The 12,952-nt window shown below is 44.8% G+C and overlaps 2 protein-coding genes and 1 pseudogene across 5 annotated transcripts in view; 2 read left to right on the top strand and 1 right to left on the bottom strand.

Annotated features, from left to right (window-relative positions):
- The window catches only part of ME3 (malic enzyme 3), a 163,747-nt gene extending 163,405 nt beyond the window's left edge, over nt 1–342 (top strand). The window contains exon 14 of the mRNA XM_040964089.1: nt 106–342. Within this exon, the coding sequence (XP_040820023.1) occupies nt 106–267 (162 nt within the window). The 3' untranslated portion in view covers nt 268–342. The remainder of the gene's footprint in view (nt 1–105) is intronic.
- A 4,656-nt stretch (nt 343–4,998) lies between these two features.
- On the top strand, nt 4,999–6,516 carry LOC121145234 (annotated as a pseudogene). The gene has a single exon (XR_005881993.1). The product of XR_005881993.1 is annotated as a cellular nucleic acid-binding protein-like (transcript).
- Nucleotides 6,517–8,842: 2,326 nt separating this feature from the next.
- LOC121145444 (protein tyrosine phosphatase type IVA 1-like) lies at nt 8,843–9,434 on the bottom strand. 3 transcript variants are annotated; one of them, XM_040964287.1, is made up of 2 exons: nt 9,251–9,434; nt 8,844–9,181 (listed from the first exon to the last, which is right to left on the bottom strand). In XM_040964287.1, the coding sequence occupies exons 1-2, from the start codon at nt 9,371–9,373 to the stop codon at nt 8,852–8,854; spliced, it is 453 nt and encodes a 150-aa protein (XP_040820221.1). In that variant the 5' UTR covers nt 9,374–9,434; the 3' UTR covers nt 8,844–8,851. The 3 variants fall into 3 exon arrangements, with proteins under 3 accessions (XP_040820219.1, XP_040820221.1, XP_040820220.1); XM_040964286.1 differs by having other exon boundaries at nt 8,852–8,980; nt 9,038–9,434; XM_040964285.1 differs by having other exon boundaries at nt 8,843–9,434.
- Between the last annotated feature and the right edge of the window lie 3,518 nt (nt 9,435–12,952).

Genomic DNA, 12,952 nt, shown 5'->3' with positions numbered 1-12,952 from the left:
ACGGCTGATTCCTCAAGGTATGTTATAGTCTGCTTCTCCAGGCTCCCAAGCTGCTAGACAGGTTCCCCTGGTGCACTTCCTTTGTGAAACATGCTTTATCCTTAGGTCCTCGACTATGCATACAAACACAACCTGGCCTCCTACTACCCGGAGCCGAAGGACAAGGAAGCTTTTGTGAGATCACTGGTATATACTCCAGACTATGACTCCTTCACACTGGATAGCTACACTTGGCCGAAGGAAGCCATGAGTGTTCAGACAATCTGATACGGTTTCAAGGGCTGCCGTGGAGCTGGATGAAGACCAGAGAAACACCCACAATACAAACTGATTCCAAAATGGTCATCTTTGTTGTGTGTGTTTTTTTCCTTTGAACTTCAAACCATTAGTTGCAAGTGACTGGCTAAGCTTTGTGGCAAATTCTATAAAGAATCCTATCTTTATGGAGCTCAGGATCTTGAAGAGATCATTGGACAACTCATATTGCGATTAGAAAGAAAGTGGCAAGTCCACATATGGAGTACATATAGGGGCCGAGGACCCTCAGAGAAGGGAGAGTTGAGGACATAGAAGACTTTAGGGGGAATAGTTTTTACAAGGAGATTCAAAAGCGAAGGAAGAGTAGGAATCATGGGGAAAAGAGAACTGAGAGCACCATCTCTACCCAAAAAGCACAGAAAACATCAGAGTTCAGTCTCTTTCAGAGAATATGTAGCATTTAAGATCCACTAGATTGTGAGGGCTGAGTGACTGCAGACAGCTCGCTAGCCAGGAATGGTTACTGTTATGTGATATATTGATTAGACACTCATTTTAGATATTATTAAATGGAAAATTGGAGAAATGTAGGTAGGAAAGATCAGCGTGTCAGGGTGTGAGGAGGGACAGCAGTGAAAGGATGAGTACAATGGGGAGATCTAAGGACGCTAAAATTTCATTCCCTGACTCTGAAACAACTCTGCCTTTCATCCTTCACTCAATGGAATAATTGAGCAACCCAGGCATCATCTATAGGAAATACTCATTCTATAAGTGATCCATTCTATGTGTTTTATAGGTCAAGTTCAGCAAAAGCTTTCATTCTCTCATGTCCAGCAGATCCCAGACCATAGGGAGTTGGAGTGGAGGAAGAGTTTGCAACCCCTTGCAAAAACATTGTGGAGTTGCTAGGACCTCGTGGGATGGCAGCTTCTGATCTTTAATTTTAATGTATAGTAAAGGAAGTAAAATGCTATTCTTGGGGCATAATTCTGCTGACACTTCAAACCCAGGGTCCCCAATGTTAATAATGAATAAGTCCCATTTACCACCTCTCAGTGACAGAGTAGATGGACTACTAGGTCCTTAGAAAAGATAACTAGTGCTGCATTCCCACAAGAGTAGGTTATAAAAACAAGAAGTCCAGCCACCTGACTGGATCTGGCTTCCTCTCCTGGGATGAGGATCCCACCATGATTCAATTTGCCCTGTTCTGACATAGCTAGCTGGGACTTCATCTGAGACCATCTGATTTTAGATTTTCAACTTCCAAATCTCTGAGCTCTGGGACATATTGTGTTGTAGTGGGTAAAGCTTCAGCCTGCAATGCTGGCATCCCAAATGGGCTCAAACTCAGGTCCCAGCTGCTTCATTTTTAATTTGGCTTCTTGCTAACGTGCCTAGAAAAGCAGCGGAGAATGTTCCAGGTCTTTGGGGCCCTGTACCCACACGGAGGATGCAAAAGAAGCTCTTTATTCCTGGATGCTTACCAGCCCAGTTCTGGCCATTGCACCCATTTGAGAGATGAACCAGTGGATGAAAGATCTCTTTCTGCCTCCCTCTCTCTCTCACTGCAAATTCTGTCTTTCAAATAAATAAATCTTTTTTAAGAGAAACTCTGTAAACTTAATAAACCACTCTTTATAAAGTATACAGCTTCAATACTGTTCCAACATAAAATAGACTAATGCAACCTCTTTAATAATCAATGTAAAATAAAAGAATAATGGGGAAAATTAATGAAAATATTTCTTTGAAAAGAACAAACTTCAGATATACTGATAAAGACAAAAAATAAAAAGTATATTACAGTTCTTAGCTTCATTTATGTTTGAACTTCTTGGCAGAATCCAGCATTTGCACATTCAAGCCTATGTCCTATACAGGCTTGTACAGGCTTAGGCTCTCTGCCATTCTCTTCCCTTTATCATTTAATTTTCAGTTGACCACCGTTTGTGTCTGGAGAAATCATGCATCCTTGGAGTTCAAATGCAACGACCTATGAAGTCTTTCTAATTCACCTATGCAGAATTAATAATCAGAGATCAATGAAAGAAAAGATTTGAGGACAAAAGACCAGGTTACCCTGTGTGCTGCCTCCATCCTATTTGGGAGTGTTCTCTGCTTCTGCTTCAGTTCCCTGCCAGTGCATTCTAAGGAATAACAGATGATGGTACTTGGCTCTTGACCACCCATTTGGAAGATCTGGATGCAGCTCCTGGCTCCTGACCTTTGTCTGCGCCAATCTTGACTGTTGTAGGCCCTAAGAGTAAACCAGCCAATGGAAGATGAGTTTCTCTTTCTCATACTCCACTCTTTAAAATAAAAATAAATATAGGCCCAATACAACGGCTAAATTGGCTAATCCCCTACCTCCAAGTGCCAGGATCCCATACGGGTGCCAGTACATGTCCTGGCTGCTCCACTTCCCATCCAGCTCCCTGCTTGTGGCCTGGGAAAAGAATATCTTCAATTTGATCAAGGATTAATAAGGAATAAGAAGTTAACATTGCATCATATTTTATAGTGAAAGAATAAATACTTTTTCCCTGAGATTTGAAACAGGCAAGGATGCTGTTTTTTAACACTTCTAATCAATGTGGAGGTTCTAGCCAGTGCAATAAAGCAAGAAATTAAAGCCATCATGGCTTAAAATAATTTTTAATTGAATTTATTCACAAATAAGATGATCAGACATGTAGAAAATCTCAAAGCATACACACATACTTCACTCTATCAAACTCATAAGCTAATTTATAAAGGTGGTCAGATATAAGGTCAATGTAAAAAACTCATTGTAAAACAAAAAGATCATGCAGAAAGTTGTATTTCTATGTTCTAGAGGGAAACAGCCTACAAAATAAAACTTTTTTATTCTTCCTCATTTCAAAAAGTAAAAAATGTGGGGCTGGCACCATGGGGAGGTGGGTTAATCTGCATACAATGCTGTTATCTCATGTGGATGTCAGTATGAGTGCCAGCTGGTCCACTTCTGATCCAGCACCCTGTTGATATCCCCGGGGAAATTGTGGAGGATGGCCCAAGCACTTAGCAAACTTGCACCCACATGGGAAATCCAGAGAAAGCTCCTGGCTTCCGGCTTCAATCCAGCCCAGCTTCAGCTGATGTAGCCATTTGCAAAGTGAACCACTGGATGGAAGATATAGCTCTCTGTGTCTCTCCTTCTCTTTCCCGTAACTATTTCATTCAAATAAAAATTAAAATTAAAAAAAAAAAAGATTGAGGGCCAGAATTGTGCCATAGTAGGGAAATCTACCATATTAGAATCTCATACAGATATAGTTCCAAGTCCCTGGAGTTTTGCTTCTGATCCAGCTTCCTACTCATCACCTGAGAAAGTGGCAGATGATGGCTTCAACCTGCCCCATCGCCAGGGATTGAGGCTGTCAAGCAAGTGAACCAGCTGATGCAAAATTTCTGTGTTTTCCCCTCTCTCTGTGTCACTTTTTCAAAAAAAAACTTAAAAAAAAATTTAATAGATTTTTGAAAAAGGAACAAAGTACTATTTGACTTCAAAAACGTACTATACATGTGTGGCAATCAATATTGTAGTTATATTTTAAAAATTAAATAATTACAGACCTGGTGCGATAGCCTAGTGGTTAAATCTTGCCTTGAATGCACCGGGATGCACCCATGGGTGCCGGTTCATGTCCCAGTTGCTCCACTTCTCATCCAGCTCTTCCTGCTTATGGCCTGGGAAAGAAGTAGAGACCTTGGGACCCTGCACCTATGTGGGAGACCCAGAAGAAGTTCCTTGGTCCAAGTACGTCTGCTCAGAGGCAAGGGTGTCTAAATCTCTCAGCCACGTGACTTTGACTCGCGGGGGGATCCACCCTGGGCCAGGCTTCCCGCTGGGGATCCTAGCTCCCCGTTCGCTGCCAGGCAGTGGGCAAATCCTGAGCTTGTCCAAACCTGAGGTCCGAGGATTTCCTCCATCCACAGCGAGCATGCTGGTCGCAGAGCTCGTGTGGCTCTGGGCATGCTCAGGATCATAGCTCCTCCCACCACCACCATGTTGGTTGGTGGAGTCCAGGTAACTCCTCAGAGGCGTGGGTGTCCAAATCTCCCAGCCACATGGCTGTGGCTGGGGTAATCTGTGCCAAACCAGGCTTCCTGTTGGGGCCCCTAGCTTCCCCTCCGCCACTGCGAGGCAGTGGGCAAATCTTGAGCTTGCAGGTGGCCAGAGCACCAACAGTGCCAGGCTTTACCCACTGGCAGCTTGGTGACAAGCTCTGGGGTCTTGGGGATGTAGAATTACTGCCTAGGGAGTGCCACAGATAAGGCCACTGTTCACATAGGTGAGGAATGAATCCTGAGGGACACCCAAAGACAGAACCACTATACTTGCAGGTAAGCAAGGGGACTGAGACCTAGTGATTTGGAGGTGAGAGACACAAACATCTTTATGGGCCAGACTGATGCACCAGCCTACATGGGAGTCCCAGGTTTGGCTTGTTAGCATGGAACATTGTTGATCGCCACATACCAGTCCACGCAAAAGCTAGGGCTGGGAGCCTATCTAGCAGGGTTAGACCCCAGTGCCTGACTGTTGGAACACATGACAGGTCACACTAGGCAGGGCCATGACACTAACCAGCACACAAGAGAACCAGGTCCAGGGGTAGATTCTATGGGGCATATGTAGGCCAAACCCTGTGGAAATACAAGTGCTGCTGGTTAGCTCAAGAGTTGAGATGGGTGCAGACCCACGTGTGGCGCAGGCAAGGAAGGACCCTGAAGATAAGCAGCCGCTGCCTGGCGAGCCGCCGTCTCCGGGGCTGCATCTGAGTGTCCGCTGCCGCGGGCTCGCTCCGACACCTGAGTATTTCAGAGATCTACCCGCAGCCATGAGTAGCAACGAGTGCTTCAAGTGTGGGCAATCTGGCAACTGGGCCCAGGAATGCCCCACTGGAGGAGACCACTGCGTGGTCGTGGGATGAGAAGCCGTGGCAGAGGTGGTTTTACCTCGGATAGAGGTTTCCAGTTTGTTTCCTCGTCTCTTCCAGAAACACCTGAGTGAGTCTGGCCACCTTGCCAAGGATTGTGATCTTCAAGAGGATGCCTGCTATAACTGCGGTAGAGGTGGCCGCATCGCCAAGGACTGCAAAGAGCCCAAGAGAGAGCGGGAGCAGTGTTGCTACAACTGCGGCAAACCGGGCCACCTGGCTCGTGACTGTGACCATGCTGATGAGCATTGGTGCTATTCGTGTGGAGAATTTGGACACATTCAGAAAGATTGCACCAAGGTGAAGTGCTATAGGTGTGGTGACACTGGCCACGTAGCCATCAACTGCAGCAAGACCAGCGAAGTCAGCTGTTACCACTGTGGCGAGTCGGGGCACCTTGCACGGGAATGCACGATCGAGGCCACAACCTAATTAGTTTCCTTTGTCACCCCTCCTTTTTCTGATTGATGGTTGTATTATTTTCTCTGAATCCTCTTCACTGGCCAAAGGTTGGCAGATAGAGGCTCCTCCCAGGCCGGTGAGCTTTACTTGCCATGTAAACGGAGGAAAGGGGTGGAAAAAAAAAAGACTTCCTACATTTAACTACAAAAAAAAGTTTATGTTTAGTTTGGTAGAGGTGTTATGTATAAAGCTTTGTTAAAGAACCCCCTTTCTGCGCCACTGGTGAATAGGGACTGATAAATGGGAAGAGTGGAGTCCAGCCAGTACGCCCATGCTGAGCTTCCCATGTAGGAGGTAAAACCAATTCTGGAAGTGCTTATGAACTTCCATAAATAACTTTAATTTTAGCATAATGATGGCCTTGGATTGTCTGACCTCAGTAGCTACTTAATAACATCAAGTAACATCTGTATCAGGCCCTCACAGAACATACAGTTGAGTAGGAGTAAACAAAATAAAGAAACATGCATGTTGGTGGCTATGTCAGAGAAATCGAGATCAAAGCCTAAACCACTTCATCACAGAGTTGATGCTGCACATACAGATGGTGATGGCACAGGTATAGAACACATGTTTGCAAAGACTTCTAAAACCCAGAGTAGACATCGATGCCCAGGGTTGGCATAACTTGGGGCTATTCAGGAATTGCAGAGAAATGTGTTTTCACAGAAATCAAGATGTTATTTTTGTATACTATATCACTTAGACAACTGTGTTTCATTTGCTGTAATCAGTTTTTAAAAGTCAGATGGAAAAAGCAACTGAAGTCCTAGAAAATAGAAAGGTAATTTTAAACTATTCCAATAAAGCTGGAGGAAGAAGGGGAGTTTGAAGTTTTTTGTTTCAGTTTCATTCATGTATGTAATGCAAAATGCCACCTCCTTTTAAAGGGGATTGTGGAGGATTGAAAAAAAAAAAAGAGTTGAGATGGTGATCTGCTGAGCTAGATATGACCATGAACCCTGCCAACACAGGTCCAGGCTGCAGCACCCATATGTGCATCTTAAAAAAGGGTGTGGGGCTGACAGGCTACAACATGCACCAGCTCATACAAGGCCAAGATGGTGGGGCAGGCTATACTAGGTGAAGACCTGGCACCAGCTGGTGTGCATGACATTTGGGTCTGGAAGTAGAGCAAGTGAGAATTGGGAGGCTCCCCCAGTGAAACATAGCTCCCACTGCTGAGTACATAGTCCAGGCCTGGGGGTCAGGCAAGATGGGCAAGATAGCTCCAACTGTTGGCAAATGTATGGGTTGGTTTTGGAGGGGGGTTGACTGGGCAGGGCCAAGAAAACCTTAGCTAACTGGCAAGTGCAGAAACCAGGCTGGAGCACAGGTCATGCCAGGCTAGGCTGTCGCACCTAATGGTTTGCATGAGCAAGGGATGGGAGAGACTGAGAAGGGCCAGGTTCCAGTACCACCAGTGAGATTTGGGACTGGGGGCAAGCTGTGTCAGGCCAGGCTAGAGCATCCAAACGCAAAGGCCAAGACAGGTGAGGGATTATGCCAAGTTGGGTCAGAGCAACCACTGGCATGCACAAGATCTATGGTTGGGAACAGGCCTGGTTGGGAGCTAAGGGGATACCCTGGTTGGGTTGTGGTCCCCACTGGTGAGTGCAAAGGCCAGAGTAGGGGCTGCTCTCTTGTCTGGATATGGCTGCAGTGTCCTTGGGTACAAGTATGGGCTGCAGCACCAACTGGTGCTCATGAGAACCAGGGTAGGTGGAGGACTGGCTGGGCTAGGTCTCTGCCCCTATTGAGCCATGTATGAGCTGTGTGTAGGTGTGGGCCAGGCTTGGCTAGGCTATAACATCCAACAGTAAAGATCAGAATGGTTGAAGGCCAGTCAGGAAGAGCTACTGTTCCTACAAGGACAGGAGGTGGACTAAATAGGGTTGGCCCAAAGACCAACCGATGGGCATGAGATCTGGCATTGGGAGAGCTTCTGATGGTGGAGCATGGACACTCCTCTGTTGGGACACAGCCCCTGCAGGTGAATGCAAGAACCACAAAAGTGTGCAGCCCAGACCAGGCCAGGGATTGGTACTCCCTGGCACATACCACCAAAATGGAGTGTGGGTCAGGCCGGGTTGGATTGCAATACAACCCAGTTTACATTAGGGCCAAAACTGGGGGGCCAATTGGGCTCGGCTAGGCTGTAGCCCCCACCAGCACGAATTGCAGTCGGGGGTGGGCTGGGCTTGGCCAGGCTGCAACACCCACTGGCAAATGCTGAGGAGAGGCAGGCCATACCAGACTAGGCTGCAGTGTCCAATCAGCACATGTGAGACGCAGGGTCGGAGGGGGCAAAACCAGTAGGGAGATACATGGGGTTCCCCTGCTGGAACACAACTCCATCTCTTGAGCATGAGAGTTGGGATGGGGACTGATCAGGCCAGGCAGGGTTATAACACCTGTTGGCTTCATGTGAGCTGGGGATCAGGGGAAAGGCAGGCTAAGTTAACTGTTCCTACTGGTACATGCGTAAGTCAGAGTGGGTGTGGATTGGTTGGGCTTTGCCACAGCATCAGCTGGCAGATGCTGGTGTGGAGGACAAATTCTGTCTGTAAGACCTTATTGTAATACCTTTTTGTCTGATGACATTAAACCCATGTTGTTCTTGTTCAGTGTGAATTTTGCATGAACTTTTACCCAGCGGTTAATTTTTCAAAATAGAAATTTTCCTAATAATACCACATTGGATTATAGAAAGACTAAACAATTACCAGAAGACTTGGTAAGAACACAACCACATTGGTCATTGCACAAACCAGTACACATGTGGGATAGTGAACATAACGAAGCAGGCAAATACCCAAACTCTATTCGCAATGCTTGAAATGACTTCAGAAATAAATGATATAAGGCCTGTAGCAAAGTTCACAGTTTCTGGAATTTTAATTTTGTATAATATTGAAAATGTACACATAGGTACCTAGGTCTCTTGGCATCTAATTTCACTAAACCTTATATGTGCATATATATTCTTTTTGGCATAGAATAATACTAAGCAAAACAGGTTGTGATTCTGTTAAGCTTATGGTTTTCCAATATGTCTGTGGAAGCTCCATTAGACTTACTAAGATGTTGCCTAAAAGATGCGATAAAATAGGTCCCATCTCGAGTTCTACCTACAAGCAATAGCATCATGCAGCCAAGTTTTATTGAACGCAACAGTTGTTTCTGTGGCCATTGGAGTCTTTAAAGCGCAGCCGCCTTTTAGAATGGTATTTCTCCAAATACAAAAGTTGCTTACTGTTAAAAGCTCCACGTCGCTTTTGTCGAATCAGCTGCACTGCATCTTCATTTTTCATTCCACTTTCGATTAACGCTAGGGCAATCAGCACTGGGGTTCTGCCAAGCCCCGCAACACAGTGAACGGCGATACAACAGCCAGGTTCTTCACGGAATTTAATGCTTACAAGTCTTAACCAATCATCGACAATCTGTTTGGAAGGTGACGAGCCATCGTCAAAAGGCCAGTCCACAACCTGGATGCCTTCCTTCTCCACAAGAGCAGTGTCGTAAGTCGCTTCGCACACTCTTACTATTGTGGTCACTCTGTATTTCTTAAGCTCCTCTAGAAATCTGGTTAAGGTTGCCGTGGTTGGGCTGTGCGTAATCAGAAATCTCATGTTCCTGTACGTGACTTCCACAGGAGCTGGGCGGTTCATTGGAGGCATGTTAACACTCAGTATGCCCACAGAGAAAGTAAAATAGCTTTGGAAGACCAAAAGGATGTCCGCAAACTCAAGCCCACACTTCTGTGTCCCCCACTTGAAAGTCTCAGCGCTTCAAAGATGAAGGCGGCAGACAACAGAAGAACAAGTTGCCTGAGGGACAGCAGCAGGTCCCGGACTCACTGCTAACCGGAAGTTTACCCCATCCGGCTCAGAGCTCTTGTCAAACCTGCTGCTTCTCTCAATTCAAGACAGCTGTGTACGGGTTAGCCAATGGGGACGTCCTGCTGGTGTGGGAATGCCTTCCCAAAGTTCACTTGTCCTCATGAAGGCCGTGCTGTGCTTGGCAGTAATCTCCAGGGCCCTTCAGAAACTCCATCAATGAGTGACCCAGAACACCACAGAAAGGGATCCTCATGAACAACTGTGGCCTAATCATACAGCCAGGCCCGTGGCGGCGACACACGCGGCGGCAGCAGCAGCGCGTCCTGGAGCGGCAATGGTCGTCGTGGGGCGAGACACTAGGTTCCACCGTGGCCAGGCGCCTCGTGCGGAGCGTCCAGGAGCCAATACCCGCGCCGCAGCGCTCTGCGTCACAAGCGCTCCCTTTTATAGCCGGCGCGACGACGTAACACTACCCGCCTCAGCCGACTAAGAGCCAATGAGCGAGCAAGGAAGAGGGGCCCATCCCCCGCCCAACGCCCAGGCATCACCATGGGCAAGGCTGGCAAGAACCTGTTGCCAAAGGGAGAAGCAATAGGGGACTTAGGAAGGACCCACAGGTGCGGGTGGTGGAATGGGGTGCCTGGATAAGACTGAAAGGAATTTATAAGACTGAAACCAGGATAGGCTAAGAAGGTTCCCAGCCATTGAACTGGATTAAGGTATCATTTCTTTCAGGTTTTATTCTGTTGGAAATCACACGTTTGTCTTCTGTTTTGGCAACTCACTTTGATAACCTTTGTCTTTTAACCAAGAAACAGTAAATTTGCCTTTTGATCCCTTTTGGGATGCTTTTTAACCTGCATTTCCATATTTTAAAAGTCCCTTTACATTTCTTTGGGATTAAAATCCCACCCACACACAAATCCAGCCATATATTCCGGTTTTCCCTCTCCCATACAGGAGGTTGTTGTCATGGCTAACACATTTGTTTAGCACTTACTACAGGTAAGGCAATGTTCTACATTTAATATCTTTTCCTAAATTTTACAACTCTATATTTCTTTTTTTTTTTTCATTTCTTATTATTTTATGGTACAGTTCCATATGCCCCAGGATTTCCTTAATTTCCACCCCAGAGCTCCTTCCTTTCACTGATTTCTCCTACATTAATACAGTAGTATAGTTCTTCATAAACAGTTGTAAGGCGCTCATTGTGGGCATGGACAATGGCAGAGTCCAGCATCCCATTATCATGATATATTTAACAGTTTTATTGGGAGTCCATCTTTAATCTGCAAGTAGAGATGCATATTGCATTGTATCCTCACATATGAATATGATAGTCTCCATTACACAGCTACTATATATCCCCTTAAATGAAAAGCCACAAAACAAAAGCAACAACCAGAAGAAAAATAAAAATTAACAATGCCATAAAGTGAAATAAGATGCTACTGAATGACTGATGTGTCACTAAAGAAATGAAAAAGGAAATCAAGAACCTTCTTGAAGAAAATGATGCTACTCTATGACCTTTAAATCAGTGAAGAATTTAATGTGAGAATAAAAGCTGTTTAGGAGATATGAAAACAAACACAAAAACATCAAAGTTCATGAGATACAGTGTCTGCTGATCTTTGTTGGTGAGATATGTCTCCTGTATGAAACAAATAGATGGATTTTGTTTTTTTCAATCCAATCTACTAATCTATGACATTTGATTGATGGGTTTAAGCCATTTACATTCAGGGTTAATATGAATAGGTGGTTACTTGTTCCTGACATTTTAGCAATTTGTTCATTGTTTGATTTAGTCTTATGATTTTTTTTTTTTTTTACTGGGATGTTCTTCCCATTTGCCTTTGATTTTGGCAGGTGCTATTCCTTTCTCTGTCAAGATCTTTAAGTGTTATTTGTAGGGCATGTTTGGAAAAGGCATATTCTTTCAGTTTGTCTTTACTGTGGAAGAATTATCTTTCATTTTCAAAGACAAAGAAAAGCTTTACTGGGTATGTTATTCCTGGACCAAAACATTTTTGCTTTTAAAATCTAAAATATATCACTCCATTCTCTTTTGGACTGTAGTTTCCTGTGAGAGGTCAGCTGTGAGTGTGATTACCGTTCCTCTTATAGGTCAATTGATTTTATTACATGCGCACTTAAGGATCTTAAAGAGAGTATGATTATCATGTGTCATGTTGAAGACTGCTTTTGGTCAACCTTGTTGGGAGTTCTATGCCCCTTCTGTGCTCTGTCTCCAAATTCTTTCTCTACATTATTTTTAATTTTTTATTTCATTGAATACATTTTTAAACCCAGTTTCTCTTTTGGTACCTTCTGGAACTCCATAACTCTTATATTTGACTTTTTAATAGTGTCCCTTACTTCTTGAATACTTTTTTTAGCTTGACCCAGCTCTGTCTCCATTGTGACAAGAAATATCTTCCAATTCCGAGATTCATTCTTGTGCCTCACTCATTCCATATGGAGACTTCCCAAATTTTTAATTTGCTTTATTGTGCCCTTCGTTCCAATAAGTTGACTTGATTTTGTTTCAGTGTTGCTATTTCCTGTGTGACATATTCCTTAAATTCCTTGAAGTCCTCTATGTGCTTCTCATTGTTGTTCAGAAGCTTTATAATGAGTTTTTTGAATTCTGTATTCCCCATTTCTTGAATGTCTTCCTCAGTTAACTCTGAGATTGGCAAAGGCTTTTGCTCCTTTGCAGGTGAGTTCAGCAATATTCACTGTGTCCGCGTTTCTTCTTTTGCTCTTGGTCATTGTACTTCCGGTTACCAGTCTTCTTCTTAGGGCAGGTTTCTAAACTGTGCCACCCACAGGTCTACAGTATAGTTTTATTGATTGCAGTTGATACCCAATTCTTTATAGCTACTTATGCCGCTCTCCCCTCAACCCCGAGCAAGTTTCAGGTCTGGGATCTTGTATTTGACTTTCACCACGGTTTCCACAGCCCCAGCTCCTAGATCACCACTCTCCACCTCCTGTTCATGCTGTGGCTGCACTGTTGTCTATGCAATCTCTCTCCCACTTCTGGTTCAAGCAGTTCCCAGGATTAGGGAGATACCAGGTGTCCTAAATAACTGGGTTGTTGGTGTTGCCAACCTTGCTGGCACCTGCCAGCCTTTAGGTATGAGGGCCACCCAGACCTATTGTGATCTGTAGGATGACAAAATTGATAGTATTTTCCCTGAGGGACCAATGCACTGAGCTGGAAGTGAGTTCTCTCCCAGTTCAGCACATGTACAGCTCACTGTTGTTATTCCAGTCTCACAGCTTTTCCACACTGTACAAATGGTGCCTGGTATGCCACTGGTGGAGATCTGGATCTCTGGTCATTAGGACTGGGGATTACCCAGGCTTATTTTGGGTAGAATCTGTAGGATGCCACATCATTGC

The sequence above is a fragment of the Ochotona curzoniae genome, unplaced genomic scaffold (genome assembly GCF_017591425.1).
Source record: "Ochotona curzoniae isolate NIBS_2020 unplaced genomic scaffold, NIBS_Ocur_1.0 scaffold_3223, whole genome shotgun sequence".
NCBI lineage: Eukaryota > Metazoa > Chordata > Mammalia > Lagomorpha > Ochotonidae > Ochotona > Ochotona curzoniae.
This window is presented reverse-complemented; position numbering and strand designations above follow the sequence as displayed.